General features: G+C 46.6%; 1 protein-coding gene across 3 annotated transcripts; it reads left to right on the top strand.

Annotated features, from left to right (window-relative positions):
- The first annotated feature begins 870 nt into the window (after window positions 1–870).
- On the top strand, window positions 871–16,290 carry ELOA (elongin A). Of its 3 annotated transcripts, none has more exons than XM_030875104.3 (11): window positions 871–1,022; window positions 5,830–5,886; window positions 6,672–6,778; window positions 7,311–8,502; window positions 8,869–8,983; window positions 10,026–10,181; window positions 10,286–10,383; window positions 11,437–11,617; window positions 11,874–11,985; window positions 12,583–12,762; window positions 13,741–16,290. In XM_030875104.3, exons 1-11 carry the CDS (start codon window positions 948–950, stop codon window positions 13,769–13,771), a joined length of 2,304 nt encoding a protein of 767 aa, XP_030730964.1. In that variant the 5' UTR covers window positions 871–947; the 3' UTR covers window positions 13,772–16,290. The 3 variants fall into 3 exon arrangements, with proteins under 3 accessions (XP_030730964.1, XP_030730959.1, XP_030730952.1); XM_030875099.3 differs by having other exon boundaries at window positions 872–1,022; window positions 7,311–8,496; window positions 12,583–12,758; XM_030875092.3 differs by having other exon boundaries at window positions 872–1,022; window positions 12,583–12,758.
- Window positions 16,291–17,471: the final 1,181 nt, after the last annotated feature.

The raw sequence follows: 17,471 nt of genomic DNA, 5'->3' as shown, positions 1-17,471 counted from the left end.
CCCTCAAGGATGGTGTCTTGGGCTTGTCTGATTGAGGCCCTACTGATTTAGAGGAAACAGCCATTCATTCATTTATTCATTCATTCATTCAAGAAGTATTTATTTGGTACCTCTGTACCAGACACTGTTTTTTGGGGAAAGTGAGACACGGGCTATTACCTCTTGTAGCTAAACTGTTTGAATTTTGACAAATCACTTTCACTCTCTGGGCCTCAAATCCTTGACCTGTTCAGAGATGTGCGGTCACAGTGGACCTGGACTGTTTAGATTCACATTCCAGCTTCACTTCTTTCCTGTTACATGACCACATGCAAGTTAATTTAGTCTCCCTGAGCTTCAGTTTCCTCATCTGTAACATGGGGATAATATGCCTCGTTTCATTGGGTTGTACTGAGAGTGAAACTTAGCTCAACCACTGGGCTTAGTGCCCCCAATCAAGGCTGGTCACTAGCGTCAATCCCTGATTTCCTGAGCCGCAAACCCACCCTGGAACCACACACAGGTGTTATTTGGGGCGTGGCTCACAGCGCAAGGGGGCGGGCTAGGATTTATAAAGGCAAGGTCCGGCGCAGTGGTCTCATCCTGCCTTGGCTGGACACCGGCGTGGTTTTCCAGGCCGTGGCTCCGCACTACGAGGACCAGAAGCGAGGCTGCCCAGCGGCGACCAGTGCGAAGCCGACGCGCTCGGGCCAAGCTGCTCCAGCTCCCGGCGCACGCGGCTCCGGGAGGGCGCAGAAGACCGGACCCCAACAACCACAGGCCGTGGGGGCGGGGCCTGCAGCCGGCCGGCCCCCCCACCCCCTGCGGCCCCTACACCCCACTTCGCCGAGGCCCGGAAGGGACCAGTCGCGCTTCCGTCCCCGCGGGGGAGGCACGGAGGGCGGAGCAGCAGCCAGAGGACGCGACGCGAGCCCAGTTCCGGCGAGGAGGCCGCGCCAGTGACAGCGATGGCGGCGGAGTCGGCGCTCGAAGTTGTGGAGAAGCTGCAGGCGCGCCTGGCCGCGAACCCGGACCCGAAGAAGGTGAGCGAGTGGGCAGCGCGGAGCGGGCCGGGTGTTGGGCGCGGCGCGGCCCCGTAACGGTCGCGGGCCCCGGTGCGGCTCCTTCCCGAGCGGCCGGGGCCGTGGGGGCTCGGACCCGGAGCGCGGCCCCGCCGGTCTGCGGCCTGCGATCGGGAAGTTAGTGGCCCTTGGCCGCTGCCCACGCGGTGGGACCCCGCACGGCGGGCGGCGCGCCTCGGCGGGCCCGGCCTCCCTGCCTCCCGGGCCGGGCGCCCGCGGGCTCCGGGCGGACACCGCGTGTCGGCGGGGCTCCCGGAGCCCTCCCCCGGCGTCCCGGGCCAGCTGTTTCCTGTCGGGAGAGCTCGCCCGGAGTTAACTCCTGCCCGCTCCATTCCTCACCCTGCGAAATGTTTCTGATTTCTTAGTGTCTTTTGATGTTTGTTGGGAGGAGGTGGTTCTGCCTGTGCTTGATGGAGTCTAGGCTCGGTGTGTGGTCCTGCGTCTTTAAGACGTTTTTATTGCTTTGGCTTGATTATTAGAGCGTGGACCTTTTCGCTTTCTCAGTAAATCTCTTTCGAAACAAAATAAACCTCACGTCACCCTAACTAAAAACTTAGGTTGTAAATGGAAAGAAAAAAAAAACAAGACTTAGAAGTTGCAGCTAGATTTCCTTCTGGCCTTGATAGAAAGGTAAGAGCTACCTTTTCTGGCTGCTACGAGTGATGGGCAACCATTTTTAATTGCACTCAGCTAGTTTTTTTCCCCCTTAACTATTCTCTTAAGTTAAATGCGTTCTTCTCTCTCTGCGATTTTTCTTCCATCCAGCTTCTTGGTGTCTGGGAGAGTGTCCCGTGGATGTTAGAATTTTTTTTTTAATTGAAATACATTGATGAAAACACTCAAGGTGTTTGACATTCTCTGTCAGCATTATAGCTGGAGTGTACAGTGTTGTAAGAGTTGGATCTCTGAACCCCAGAGTGGCTTTTGAAGAGGAAATAATCCAGGGAGGCAGTCGAAATAAAGTGGTGAGGAGATTTGAGTTCTAATTTATTTGCCAGCCATGGATATTAGGGATGTTCCTTGCTAAGCCAGTTTCCTCACCTGCTTCTTCCCAGGACAGAACCAAAAGGCAGAAGTGCTCAGTAGATGTTAATCTCCACTCTTTACAATTTTTCTTGAAGGGCCCCTTTCTCTTCACCTCTTCTTGGCCTGTCATAGGTGAGGTTTTTTTCCCTCCGTTTCTAAAGGCTGCTCAACGCATCTCACTGTCAGACCACTGTTTAACTCTTCTCATGCATACCTAGCTCAAAGATCCACTTCTTCAGGACGACATTTTAGCTTTAAGTCTGTGAAAACCGAAATGCTTTCACTTGATTTGTGTTATATTTTCTATAATGGCTTCAGTACCTAGTGGACAGACACATTTACAAGTTTCTTTTTACAGTAACCCTTTGTGGGCATCTAATAAATGGTCATTATTTCCGAGTACTAGCTTGTTTTCCCAAACACTGTAGGTTTGTGACTGATTTTTTTTAAAACCCTAGAGCAATATGATGTAAATCGCCCCCATCTCCCCAATGTGGTCTTCCATCGGGTTAAAAACAATGCACTGTGTAGTGTCTACAGTCATTTTCCCACTAGAATTTAAATTTTGAAGTAGCTTTTCCAGTAGTTGATGTGCATGAAATTTCAAATTAAGAAAAGGTTTGTTTGACTTCACATCCTATTTGAACTATTAGTGATTGTGAGAATCTGGGCTTTCTCTTCCCAGATAGAAACTCACCCTGAGCTTCTGACTTTGCATTATGAAGATCATTTTTGCAAAGGGCACAATAGTTGGCATTCACAAATGAGCTAATGCAGAGGGAAAACTGCAAGCTGGCACACTGGCCTTCTCAACCTTCTGTTAACCCAACAAGCTCCCACAGGTTGTTCTTGAAATTGCAAGATGATTATATGGCAGTACTGAACTTACAACTAAGTCTTGATTTCAAACCATTATTAGCCAAACGGTTGATTCCACACCTGTATTCATAGATTTCCTCGTATTAAACATAGGTGTTTAACTGTAACTCTCTTTTCACTTTAAGCCCATCTATGATCTAGGCTTACTTGGGGAAAAAGGTATCAGGCAAACCAGGGTCACTTGGTTCCTATTATTTAAGTAGAAACAATTTTCATGGCTGGTAAAGTTACCTGTCCTGGGTTACAGTTTGAACGTGGAAACTACGAAGAACACAGTTTGAAGCCAAGCGGAGAAGGAGGGAGACATTATGAACATCTTTAGCTCTTTGTGATGAAGTAGTGTGCAGAGGATAACTGAGATTCTTAAGCGTGGACTGTGCAAATGTTTGACATTTCTCAATGACTTGTTATCAGTTCTTGCAAACTACAACTGGTCCCTAGGTTTGATAACAGCAAGTTTCCACCTACCTGAGGATACCCAAAGTGCTTTATCATTTTAACGCTTTGTTCTTTTTTGAACCTCATTGAAAATAGAGGGGCTCTGAAGCCCTTTTTCTCTTATGTTGGGCTAAATTGGTTTGAATATCTCTAGGGTTTTAGTTTCATCTGCTTTTAAGCCATCCCTCCTAACCCAAAACGAAGCAGAAAGGCAGCGCTTATACTTCCAATTAGTGCTGGGCTTTGAGATGAACACACCTTCAGTGACTTCTGGCCCCATTCTTTTTTTTTTTTTTTTTTGCGGTACGCGGGCCTCTCACTGTTGTGGCCTCTCCCGTTGCGGAGCACAGGCTCCGGACGCGCAGGCTCAGCGGCCATGGCTCACGGGCCCAGCCGCTCCGCGGCATGTGGGATCCTCCCGGACCGGGGCACGAACCCGCGTCCACTGCATGGGCAGGCGGACTCTCAACCGCTGCACCACCAGGGAAGCCATGGCCCCATTCTTATATGTGGCCTTTGTAGAGGTCCTGGGACTCTGTCCTGGTGGTGACCTTCTTTCCCCTGTGGACTCTAAACTGCCTGACAACGTAAGACTAAGGAGGGGTTCTTCTGCTTTGTGTCGAGTGTGCTAAGAGGCACATGAACTACTGCTCCATTTCCTTTTCCGGTCTTCTAAGGACAGTGTCTTTACGTTGCTTATTTCTCCTGACTTTGTAGTACATGCTGCGGTAAACACACTTGACCTACTCGCTTGTTAGGCAAGTTACCTAACCTCACTGGGCTCAGTTTTAATATTTGTAAAATGGGGAACATAATATCCATCTTACAGAGTTGGTTAATGAGGATGAAATGAGGTAACACATGTAAGGACGTAGCATAGTAGCCAGTGCACAGTAAATAGTATATAAATGCCTTCCAGGGAATGGCATTAGAGGAGACAACCTGTCTTTAACCTTTTCAATGATTCTAAATTTTCCTTTAAGAAAAGGAATTGGCATTCATCTTTGCACCCACAGCTTTGATGACAAGAAATACACATATACTTTGTCCTGAGTTGGATGGTGGTGGTGATCGAATTCGAAGTGGAGGATAATTTTCACTCAACTATGAAGGTGAAACTCCTTAGATACACCACTTGGCTTCTCATATGTTCCCAGTCAAAACAAGATTATCACATGTGATCCAGTTGCTCTGCCTAGCAACCAGGTTCAGTAATTATTGAAGTAGAATGACCAGAAAAACATACTTGCTACTCCACCTAGTAGCAATGTAGCATACTAATTGTAGCCTGGGCTACACATAGGAAAAGAACAGGCCTTGTTATCAGATATTTAAATATAAAGGTAGTCACAGTTAATCTATTTTGAACTACTTGTACTTTCAGCACTCCTCGAAAGGTAGGTATACTTGTATATACATAAATATTTCCTAGAGAATGGCATCGCAGTCATGGCTTTGGGGAGAAGTGAAGCAAGTAGGAACTGGCTGGGGAACATCTGGTAGAGGATCAAGGGTAGCCGTTTAGAGAATGGTCAGTTGACGAATGAAATGATTAATAAGAAGCATTTATTGAGCTTGTATAGCATTCCAGGCACTATGGCTGAAGACTGCACATGGTTTGTCTCTCTGAATCCTCACAGCTTGTGAAGTACAGACAGGATCCAGTTCCTGTTTTGCAGATGAAGTAACTGAGGTTCAGAGAGGTTAGTGACTTGCACAAGATCACCCCACAAGGAAGTGGCAGCGCCAAACTGAAGCCTGTCTCTGACTCTGGAACTCTGTCTTAACAGCTCTGCTATCTGATTTTGAGCTAGCTCAAGAGAATACAGAAAAGAATGTGACCAAACCCAGATTGCTTCTCTAATCTACCCAGACATTTTGTGTTCACCATTTGCAACGGCAGAGCTCTGATTCTAGCAACTTGAAATTGGTGTTGGCTTCCCACTTACATCGAAAAAACCCAGTTCTGTTAAACACACTTTTTCTGGAAACATGATACCCTTTTTCTGTAGAGACCTCTTCTCCTTTTTACTTTCCTCTATGCCGGGTGCACGAGTAATTTCCTAAAATTGGCTCCTTTCTCAGAAAGTGTCTCTCAAAACTGGGCAGAAAGATAGTTGTTGATTACGTTTCTTAGAGCTGGTAGGTTTGATTCTCTTCTCTAAGTTTGATTTCCCCTTGGTGTGGCATAGTGGCTGAAAGCACGCAACCTAAAGCCGCAGACCTAAGCGAGTCCTGCCCTGCTTGCGTCCTGGGGCAAGTACCTTCACTTTTCGAGTCTGTTTTCACACTTGTAAAATAAGGATAACAGCCATGCTCTATACTACAGAGCAGTGTAAGTACTTAACCACTGGATAGTATTCTTATTTGTTCCAGTGAATGATTATGATTTTATAGAAATTAATGTTTATTTTATTCTCTGCAGCTATTGAAATATCTGAAGAAACTCTCCACCTTGCCTATTACAGTAGACATTCTTGCGGTAAGAACTGTGTAATTTTAGACGTTATATAGCTATATCCCCTCCCCTTCCCGACCAGAGGGATTGTACAGTAAGAGCATGGGCTTTAGAAGTGAAAGAATCCAGACACAAGGCCACATGTTGTATGGTTTTATTTATATGAAATGTCCAGAATAGGCAAATCCATAGATAGAATGTTAGATTAGTGATTGCCAGGGGTGGGGGGAATTGGGAGGAACAGGGTTTCTTTTTAGGGTGATGAAAATGTTCTGGAATTAGTGGTGATGGTTGTGTAGTATTGTGAGTATTCTGGAAACCACTGAACTGTACACTTTAAAATGGTTAAAATAGTGAATTTTATCTCAGATTTTTTTCTAAAAATTAAAAGAACATTGGCATCTAGTCCTGGATTCAAATCCAAGTTTGTGACTTTAGGCTGTTCCTTCTTTGTAAAATGGGGCAGGTCCTAACCTCACAGAGTTATCATATGATAAATATTAATTCAGACACTGTATGCAGTGCTCTTAGCTCAGTGCCTAACATCTGCCATGATCACTCTTGTTATTATTGCTACAGTTCTAGAAGTGTTTTAATTTAGTGTTTTCCTCTTCTGAATCTGGTGCACTTTGCTACTGTGTATCACTGGAGGTTTGGGGCACAGACACAAAGTAAGTTTGTACTGAGACTTGCAAGGTATGTTTTTGGAAGGAAGTATTGGTTTGTTGAAAAGTAGGAGGTCTTATTTCTTTAGAAGATTGTGAGCCTAGTTCTACAACCCTCTAACAATTCCTTTGTCAATTTTGTAGGAGACCGGGGTTGGGAAAACGGTAAATAGCTTGCGAAAACATGAGCATGTCGGAAGCTTTGCCAAGGACCTAGTGGCCCAGTGGAAGAAGCTGGTTCCTGTGGAACGGTAAGAAAAGTTCCTCAGTTCTGCCTCAATTATAAGAAATAATCCATGATCATTATAGAATACTAGAAAACATTTAAAAATAGAAATAAGAATAAAAATTTCTTAATTCAACCATCCAAAGATAAGCATTATCGACGTTTTGGAATGTTTCTTTCTAACCTGTTCTTAAAAGGCATTTTTATGTAGTTGTGAATAAACTGATGTAAATGACAGCTCTTTTTTAATGTAACAAGTTAAATATTTCCCTGTGTTGAAAAGCTTTTTAAGTATTTTCACTTCCCAAGATGTTTGATCTTCTTTGTGTCCTGTAGTTAAACTCGTCATTTTCCACTTATTGAATATTTGGGCTTTCCCAGTTTTAAACCTTAGCTGAGTATCTTTGAGCAGAACCCATTTACCTTCTCCCCAAGACCTTGTTTCTAACTCCAAACTCTTCATCTCTTTCGTGAGTTCAGGTCCTGTGATGTTGTCCTCTGAACAAGGATTACCCTGAGATTTATGTCTGCTTCATCTGCTTTTTCTTTTATTTTAGAAACACTGAGCCTGATGAACAGGACTTTGAGAAGAGCAATTCTCGAAAGCGCCCCAGGGATGCCCTTAAGGAGGGGGAGGGGGAGGGGGACTACCCAGGCAGCTGGAGAGCCTCCGGCAGCCAGTCGTGCAGTCCTGATAACAGGCAGAAGAAACACAGAAAACTCCCGGAGCTTGACCGGCCTCACAAAGTATCTCACAGTCATGAGAGGAGAGACGAGAGAAAGAGGTACCACAGAGCTTCTCCAGTTTACTCTTCAGACCACGAATCTTCGGACTACGGCCATGTTCAGTCCCCACTGTCATCCGCCAGCCCTCATCAGATGTCTGTGGACCATTACAGATCCCTGGAGGAGGACCACGAGCCCTTTGTTTCACACCAGAAGCCTGGCAAAGGCCACAGTAATGCCTTTCAGGACAGACTGGGGGTCAGTCAAGAACGACACCTGGGTGAAGCCCAGGGGAAAGAGGTCGTGAGTCAGAGCAAGGAGCACAGATCTTCCCATAAAGAAAAACGTCCGGTGAATTCCAAAGGAGATGAGAAGTCGTCTTTGAGCAGAGAAAAATCACACAAGGCCATCTCCAAAGAGGAAAACCGGCGGAGGCCACCCTCAGGGGACAGTACAAAGGAGAAAGCGCCCTCTAGTGGTGTCAAGAAAGAGAAGGAAAAAGAGGGCAGCACCAAGAAGCTTTTACCCCCCTTGGAGGTGGCATCAGACAACCACCTTAAAAAGCCAAAATACAGAGACCCAGAGAAAACCAAATCAGACAAAAACAAGCAGAGTCTAGAAAGCTTAGACACAGGCAAGGGGGCAGGAGACCTGTTGCCCAAGGCAAAAGAGAAGGTTTCTAACAACCTAAAGGCTCAAGAAGGAAAAGTAAAACCTTCTCATTTAGATAGAAAGTCCGTGGGCTCCTTCCTTAAAGCTGAGGAGGCAGACATGGATGATGAATTCGAGCAGCCCACCATGTCTTTTGAGTCATACCTCAGCTATGACCAGCCCCGGAAGAAAAAGAAAAAGATCGTGAAAACTTCAACCACGACTCCTGGAGAAAAAGGATTAAAAAAAAATGATTCAAAAAGCACTAGTAAAAACTTGGACTCAGTTCAGAAACTACCTAAGGTGAACGAAAACAAGTCAGAGAAGCTTCAGCCAGCTGGATCCCATTCAGCCAAGCTGAAAAAGGTAAAGGTAAGCCCTGTGGCCCCTCCCAGCCAGAGCGCCTGGGCTGGCAGAGCTCCCGGGACGACCCCACTGCTGTCTGGGCTGGCTTTCCCGTGGCCTGTTGAATTTCAGTGTGAAGTAATTTCCTCCCGGCCTGTCTGGCCACCAGGGTCAGTAGAACCCAAGAAAAGTATTTTCTGAGGCATCCCATTGTGCTGGGCCCATCTCTCCGTATCTCCTGACTTAGGTGGTGTCAGGCACAGCTGCCGCCCCTCCTGCAGGCTGGATGTGCCTGTGAAGTTATCTGCCACGTCAACACTGCTGGGCGTCGACTGTGGGAAAGAGCTGTGCTTGTAGAAAGAGGCTCTCCAGTCACTGGTCTCTTCTCTGCAGGTCCCCAGCGATGTGCTGCCAGTGTTACCAGACCTTCCATTACCTGTGATACAGGCCAATTACCGCCCACTTCCTTCCCTTGAATTGATATCTGCCTTCCAACCAAAGCGAAAAGGTAATTTTCTTTGTCTTTTTTTCTTTTTTTAATGGAGAAAATGGTTTTAAAAATTCATTCATGCTCTGTCATCAGATTTTGGTGCATTTCCTAAGAGCACAGGTTCTGGAGTTGGATGGCTTGGGTTTGAATCCCAGCTCTGGCTTTTACTACAAGTTACATGAACTTGGGTACAACTTAATTTCCTTGGACTTCAGTTTCATATTCTGTGAATGGGAGTAATAATGGTATCTGCCTATGAGGTGGATTGAAAGTGATAATGCTGGTAAAGCTCTGAGCTCTGGGTTTTTACACATAGTGTTTGCTAAATCTTAGCTGCTGCTATTACCAGCAGCCTTTTACTCTGTACATTCCATAGGGGCTTAAAAAAAAGGCTAGGGACTTCCCTGGTGGTGCAGTGGTTAAGAATCCGCCTGCCAATGCAGGGGTCACAGGTTCGATCCCTGGTCCGGGAAGATCCCACATGCCGCGGAGCAACTAAGCCCGTGTGCCACAACTACTGAAACCCCTGTGCCTAGAGCCCATGCTCTGCAACACGAGAAGCCACTGAAATGAGAAGCCTGCGCACCACAACAAAGAGTAGCCCCCACTTGCTGCAACTAGAGAAAGCCCCCGCGCAGCAACAGAGGCCCAAACGCAGCCAAAAAATAAATAAATAAATAAAGGCTAGTTTTAATAGCAAAAGAATTAGATGCTACATAGGTGTCCCTTAGCAAGAGACTAACAGATGGATCATGGTTCATCCACACAGTGGCATCCTATGCAGCCGTTGAAAAAAAGAAGTAGAAAATCTATGTACTGATGTGATTTCTAAAATGTAAATGACAGAATGGTTATAGTATGTTATTGATTGGTTAAAAAGGAATAAAATAAATATTAGTTTATTTTTGCATAGACTCTCTGGAAGGACACAAGAAACTGGTAGCACTGGTTGTCTTTGAGAAAGGAAACTGGGAGGCTGGGGAATGGGGTGGAAGGAGAGTTTTCACTGTATTGCTCAGTGCCTTTTATAACTTACACTCCTGTTTTTCTTGCCCTACAGCACTCTCCTCATCCCAGGAAGAGGAAGAAGCTGGATTCACCGGACGAAGAATGAATTCCAAGATGCAGGTCTATTCTGGTTCCAAGTGTGCCTATCTCCCCAAAATGATGACCTTGCACGAGCAGTGCATCCGGGTGCTTAAAAACAACATTGACTGTAAGTCACATGCTTCTCTCTTGCTCTTCAGCACGCTGTTGTGGCACTGGGACACCGGGTGACTTGGCCGCTACTCAGTGCTTTTCCCCTTTGATTCTCTGCAGCAATCTTTGAAGTGGGAGGCGTCCCATATTCTCTCCTTGAACCTGTTTTGGAGAGGTGTACACCTGATCAGTTATATCGCATAGAGGAGTACAATCACGTGAGTATCCTGTTTGGATGGGAAGAGGGCAGTGTGCTGGCTTGCATCTCCAGAAGTAGCTTTGTCTCTGAATCTGCCACGATGATGGGCAGGTGGTGGTCGGATCACTTTTCTGGGTTTGTCTATGGGCCTTTAAACAGGCAGGTTTTTAGCACCTGCTTGTGGCATCTTAAGTAGGCCTCTTGGGCTAGAATCAAGATGGGATTGAAAGGTGGGAGAGGGGGACCATTTCCCACACCTCCCTTGAGCTTGCCTAGTTACAGAGGTCAAAGGAGAATTCCAGCAGCACAACCCTTGGGATCCAGGGCAGGGACAGAGCTATGTGTTGACACTCAGGTGTCTGGTGAATATAAGATTGGCTGGGTGCCTCCTAGAGACAAACAGATCTATCCCCAAATCCTCCTAATGCTGGAGATGCTCATCTGATTGCATTAGCTGTCTCTAATTCAAAGGATCTACGACATATCCTTCTTAAGTGGCCCCTGGCCATTGCAGTTCAGTGTAGTGATGGGGAAATGCCTGGATTTGACTTCATCCCAGTTCCTACCCTGTACTGATTTTCTAAAGGAAAAGACTGATCTTAAACTAATTTTTGTGTTGCCTTCTCTCCTAGCCCCACAACCCCCAAAAGCAGCTATTATAGTGCCTCACACTTAACATTTTTTTTTTTTTTTTTTGCGGTACGCGGGCCTCTCACTGTTGTGGCCTCTCCTGTTGCGGAGCACAGGCTCCGGACACGCAGGCTCAGCGGCCATTGGCTCACAGGCCCAGCCGCTCCGCGGCATGTGGGATCTTCCCAGACCGGAGCACGAACCCGTGTCCCCTGCATCGGCAGGCGGGCTCCCAACCACTGCGCCACCAGGGAAGCCCACAATTAACATTTTTTAATTCAGTGATTAGGGTTACTTTCCTAGAACTGTGGTATTTTAATATATTACCACTACTAAGAGGACCAAAATATCATTAGGAAGCTGGTCCCCCTGGGTGATTAAGGATGGAAAAGAGATGTGTAAGAGTACTTGCATGTAAATGATGTCCTGGTTCTGATTTTAGGTATTAATTGAAGAAACGGATCAATTATGGAAAGTTCATTGTCACCGAGACTTTAAGGATGAAAGGCCAGAGGAGTATGAGTCGTGGCGGGAGATGTACCTGCGGCTTCAGGATGCGCGAGAGCAGCGGCTGCGACTCCTCACAAAGAATATCCGATCTGCGCACGCCAATAAGCCCAAAGGTAGGTAAGGGGGCAGCGTGGGTCTGGCAGAATAATGAGCCCTGGGCTCTGGTCAACAGCAGGGCCGTGGTGGGCTCAGCTACGGTATCATCTCTGGCCCCCACATCTCTCCTGCATTTGCAGAAGAGGGCAAAGGGTGAGGTGTTTCTTCTGCCACTATGCATGCTACCCTACAGAGGGGTTTCCAGGGTTGATAATCCCCTACCTTTAGCATCTCAGCTCAAGAAGGCAGGTATTAATCTCCATTTCTCCGCAGGCCGACAAGCAAAAATGGCGTTTGTCAACTCTGTGGCCAAGCCACCTCGTGATGTTCGGAGGAGGCAGGAGAAGTTTGGAACAGGAGGTGCAGCTGTGCCTGAGAAAATCAGGTAAGATCTCTGTCCCCTGTGGTTTCTGCCTGCTCAGAGCGAGAGCCCAAGAGCTTATCTTTCAGCCCTGAGAGGCAGCCCAGGGGCAAGAGCGACTCATTTTGGGGGTGAAAGCGTGGCAGTGCAGAGTGGGTTCTGCAGGCTGACCTTGACCATCCTGGGCACTTGACCTCCCTGAACCTCAGTGTCCTTGACTGCACTGTGGGCGGGATAATGATTCCTTCCCTTAGGTGGGGTCGGAGGTGGGGTGGTGGTCAACACTAAACGGAGAACAGGGCCTGGCTTCTGGGACACATCCCCTAAGGCTTTCCCTTGCCCCATTTAAACAAAAAACATATTACTGTGATGACTAAATTATCTAAGTACGTTAGCATTGTCAAAATACAGATTTACACCTAAACAGTGAAAAGTTAGTTGAGATTATCATTCATTCTGAAGGCCTACCACAGTCACTTCCGAGCCATCACCAGAATCTAGGGTACTAGGTCCACTGGTCAAAGCCACAGAACTGAGTCCTCAGAGCAGCCAGCTTCAGGCTGTTGGTGCCGGGGGCAGATCTCTCCTGCTCTTGACTAGCGGCTTTGCTCTGTGTCGCAGGATCAAGCCGGCGCCGTACCTCTCAGGAAGCAGCCGCTTGGGCAGTGGCGGCAGCAACAGCTTTAACGCCAGCCCCGAGGAGCCAGCCTACGACGGCCCGAGTACCAGCAGTGCGCACTCGGCACCCGTGGTCAGCAGCACTGTTTCCTGTGATCCTAGGAAACCGACTGTGAAGAGTAGGTAACTTGGAGCTCCTGCTCAGCTATTTCAAAACTAGTATTTGAACCCCTCTAATGTGATTACTGCTGCGTCACACTTCGTGTGTTAGATGTAGCGTATGTGATGCCTTGCACACAGCTGGTCTAAATGTCGGGGCCTCCTTCCCCTGCTTTGTCCGTAGCGCATGTTTCACGTGTCATTTAAATTATGATCGTAGTGAATATTCATTTCGGTACTCTGCTTTCTTTTTCTTTTATTTTTTTCAACCTAAATGTAAACCTGTTTCTCCAGGCAATAACATGGAGTTTCCAACTGTTATTATTAACAGCTAAATAATTTTATTGAAGTTTTATAACCTTATAACCCCACCTTCCAAGTATTTTTTTTATATCTAGTTGGGTCTCTTTCGTATTTTACTAACTTTACTACTGTAGACTATCCCCAATATTCTACAGCGGTGTCCTAACTTAAGAAAAGCATTATTCTGTATTTACTTCAGGGCCCACAGGAGGGTGGGAGTCCTGACTTGCACTTTGGCTCGGTTCAGGTTAACCAGGCCAGAGGGCAGGCTAGTCGTTCTTAGGTGGTGTGTGCATTTAGCTCATCTCAGACCTGTTGCTACACTGGACAGACAGGTGCGGGAGGGGGTGCTTCTGGCTGGTTTGGATATTGGTGAGGCAGAGTTAAATTGTGGCTCAGAACGGCCTTCAGAGTCTGGCAAGGCTGGAACTCCAGTTCTGCCACTTACCGTACAGGGTCCAGCCTGAGTCTTGGTGAAGTTGTGAGAATTAGAGGGGGTGATTGTCAGGGGCCTGGCAGGTGCTGGCGAAGTGTTACCTTTGGGCTGCTGCTTTTCTATGGGGTTGGCAGATAACTGCTACTTGTATCCATTTGTCTGGCTGTGTAGAGCCAAGAGTAACAAGGCTTTGTTTGATTGTAAACCGCTGGTGTCCACACTGCCGTGGATCTGAAACAACTGCCTTATTTCTCTTTTCACAGAAATTGCCCCAATGATGGCCAAGACGATTAAAGCGTTCAAGAACAGATTCTCCCGACGATAAACTGAGGACTTAGCTTGGAAATGACTTAGCTTGGAAATGAAATTTGCGGGGAGGAATACGAGGACAGGGTGGGGGGGTTGGGGAATGGAACTTCCAGAGAAGACCAGGATCTTTCGCTTCGTGGAGGCTTTTGGTCTCCGAGTCCTGCACAGTCAGCAGGCGTCGTGCCTGTGCCTGTGTCCGCAGCTGCCGCCTCCCTGCCTGGCGAGCACTTCCGAGTTCTGAAGATGTGAAGCCTCACGCTCACTGAGGATTTTAAGGTCAATTGTACCTTTGTTGGTAATTACCTTCTTTGTAAACTATAAGACATAGTTTTAATTAATAAATATTGCCCCCAGATTGTATTTATATTACCCCCAGGTTTTTTTTTTTGTTTTTTGGGGGGTTTTTTTTGTTTTTTTCCGGTCCTCTACCACACACTTAGCCTTTTATTTTTAGCGTTCTTTGTTAGACAAAAGCCTATTGAAAGCCTTTCCCCTGTCCCAGTTCATCTCTCCTGAGCAGACTTTGGCCCATAGAGAGGACTGGGTGTCCCCAGAACCTGTGTGGCACGTGCTGCACGTAGAGCGAGGAATGGGTCCTGGGCTGCCTGTCCTGGAGGGGGAGCCCCGGTGTGGTGACAGGAAGCGTTCAGGTCAGACACCCCCCACCTCTGAGACCCTCAATTGCTTTGAGGTCCTGTGCAGGTGCATCTCTTTCCTACTCATTCAGGGAATTATTTATTAAGGGAAGTTCTAGAGTCTTTCCCCCCATCCTTTTTGCCAGGTCCCACTGTTTTTGAGGCTCACGAGAGGGCACAGAACTCCAGTATTTTTACAATTTCCAGTTTCTAATTCAAAGCTTTAGGGTTTTTTTCCTCCCCTGTTTTTCCTCCTCCCCACTGGCATGGGCAAGACCCAACCACATGGCAGGGCTTTCTGTAGGCCCCTGAATACAACTTTAGAGTTTTAAAATCCAGCACTGTAATCTCCTAGTCCCTGTGAATTGCTACTAGAAGTGAATGGTTTTAAAAGGTAATGCTGTGTTGGAAATTGGTTTTGTTTTTGCCTTTCTTTAAAAGGTAAGATCATGTGATTGAAAGAGCACAACAATTTACTATGTTTTGCAGAGAACTTAGCAGCTTGAAACTCTCTACTTTTTGAATCTTTAAACCAGAACTTGGAGGTAAGGGCCAGTTTAAGGAAAGGGTTTGAGCTGTAGCATCAGGATGGGGGAGCCACAAGGGCATCCACCAGTCTTGGGAAGGGAGTATCTCACTTTCGAGTTGACATAGGGGGAGAAATCAGAACTAGGAGGACAGTGTCAGTGTCCTTCTTGGCCGTTGAAGGACACTCATCTAGTAGGAACCCACTTGGTTGTGACCCAGGTAGAAGTAGATACTATAAATTGGAGAAGCCCATCCCTAAGAAACCTGAGAAGCAGATTGAGGGCGTGGTTAGTGTGATAGCCCATGGAGCTTGGCAGTTACCAGTCCCTTTGACAAGCTCACTCAAAGCCCAGAATATGGAGCCCGCTGTTTTTAACCATCCTGGAGACCTCAGTTAGGCTAACTCTGAAGACTGCAGAGCGATGCAGCAAGAAGTCTGTGCAGCAGAAGCATTGTGTCAGTGTGCGTTGCTGTGCAGGGTACCTGAGGGACACAAGTATTGCTGTGTTTTAATTTGCTGTATTTTTGAATTGGGTAAAGCGTTCTTTCTCTTGATTGTTTGTATTACCATTCCACCAGTCCCCCGGCCTGCTCCCCAAATGTGATATTAGAAAGCCTCTTATCTAAAACCAAATGAGCGTCTGGGTCAGGTGCCAGACACCTGTTGCCTAGAATAGCTTCCTCTAGGTGTCCACGCCTTGAATTTGTCTCTTACCTGTGTGTTCAAGTCTTTACCATTGAAACCAGTTTTTCATATTTGATACAGTTGTGTATGATTTAGTTTCCTTTATTAGGAGTCTTTGGGCAGGGAGGGAAGAAAAGACACATCCCAACATCACTGTCCACCTTTGGATCACCCCTGTTTGCATAGAGCCAGATCTTTCCCTCTCCCCCTCCAAGACTGTCTGCATCAGGGATGTGACTTGGTGAGAAGAGGGAAGAGGAAAAACTGAGTTTCTAAGCTACCGCCTCTCCTGGGTTATTGAAATGCCTGCAGAGCAGACACAGGATGATGTTGAACCTTTGGTCTCATTTGTGAAAACTTGTGCAATTTTTTTTTTCTGTGCTACACTACATACAAATCACCGAACTGCAAATGAACTTAACCTTTGTGATCCTTGGTGTAATGAGCAGTTTCTTTGGGGCTTTTCCTTTCTTTCCGGGAAGTGGGAGGGAAAGGAGCAAGGTATTATCTTGCTCTTCATTTGTATTTTGGTCCCAAAATGTAAATACAATTTTCTATGTTACTTTTTTGTGGTAACTACCAAGATGAATATTTTAATTAGATAAGTTATATGAAAAGGAAGGAAAATTCCATGTCTAAATTAAAAAAAAAACAAAAACACCATATACTGTTGTCTTTCTTCCTTTCTCCCTTATTGTGTCAGAGAATGGAAGTCGGTCACAATGTCTGGTCTCTGGGCTGTGAGGCAGACATCTTAATCCCTGGGCTGGGCCATAAAGGATGCTGGATTTCTGTCTGTACTGTAGCACCGCAGGTCTGGGAAAAGGGGACTCAAAGGGAGAGAACCCTATGAGCAAAGCAAGGAAACTCAGATGAAAATGAGCACTTGGTGGGGACCATGCACTGTCCCTTACTGCACTTGGAACCCTGGGACTGACCTGTTACCCCCTTTTACAGTTAGAAGCTGAGGCTCTGAGGGGTGAAATGACAGCCAAAGCCATATAGCTAGTAAGTGGCAAAGGAAAGGATTTCAAACCCAGATTCTCTGACAGCAAAGTGTGTGCCACTCTACTTTTCAGTCACTTCCAGCGGGTGTGGAGGACCCAGATAGGTCTCCTCAGTCTTACATTGGCTTCCTAATGAGAGCACAGTGAGCACACAGGCAGAAAGGTCGTGGCAGCAAGGGCTTAATAAGAACCTGCTGTGTTGGCCCTGGCTGAGCTGTCAGAGTTGCAGCATTCGTGGGTGGAGCCAAGGGCTTGGTTTCAGCCCCTACATCCATCAAGAGCCTTGGTTCTCACATCAAACCTCAACATCGCATGGCAACACGGTTTTATGATGATCCCTTCTCTCCTAAAGAGGGTATTCTTGGTGTATGGTCTGGACTGACTTTTCCCAATTCTTTACTGGATCTAATTCTCACTGTTCCAAATTACTATGCATTGAAGTTAATGATGGAATGTGGTATCCGATGGATGATTTTACCCGGTGTCTGTAAGTTAGCCCTTTGTCCCTTATTCATTAATTCAACATTTGCTGAGCCAGGACCTGTATTAGACCCTGGGATATAGAGTAACATGCCGTCAAGTCTGGCGCTCGTGGTCAGGTAAGAGTAACTGAGCTCACTGGTTATATACCTACCATGTTCCAGGAACCATGGTCTCATATACATACATTATCTCGATTATCACAACGGTACTACTATAAGGTAGGTTGTCACGGCCCCCATTTAAAAACTGAGAAAACTGAAGCACAGGGAAATTAAGAACTTGCCCAAGGTCACACAGTGGTGACCAATGGTGCTGCATGCTTTTGGTCTGACTCCCAAGCACATGTT

This window comes from Globicephala melas, chromosome 1 (assembly GCF_963455315.2).
Source record: "Globicephala melas chromosome 1, mGloMel1.2, whole genome shotgun sequence".
Taxonomy (NCBI): Eukaryota; Metazoa; Chordata; class Mammalia; order Artiodactyla; family Delphinidae; genus Globicephala; species Globicephala melas.
The sequence above is the reverse complement of the archived record's forward strand: the minus strand, read 5'-3'. Positions and strand labels throughout refer to the sequence as shown.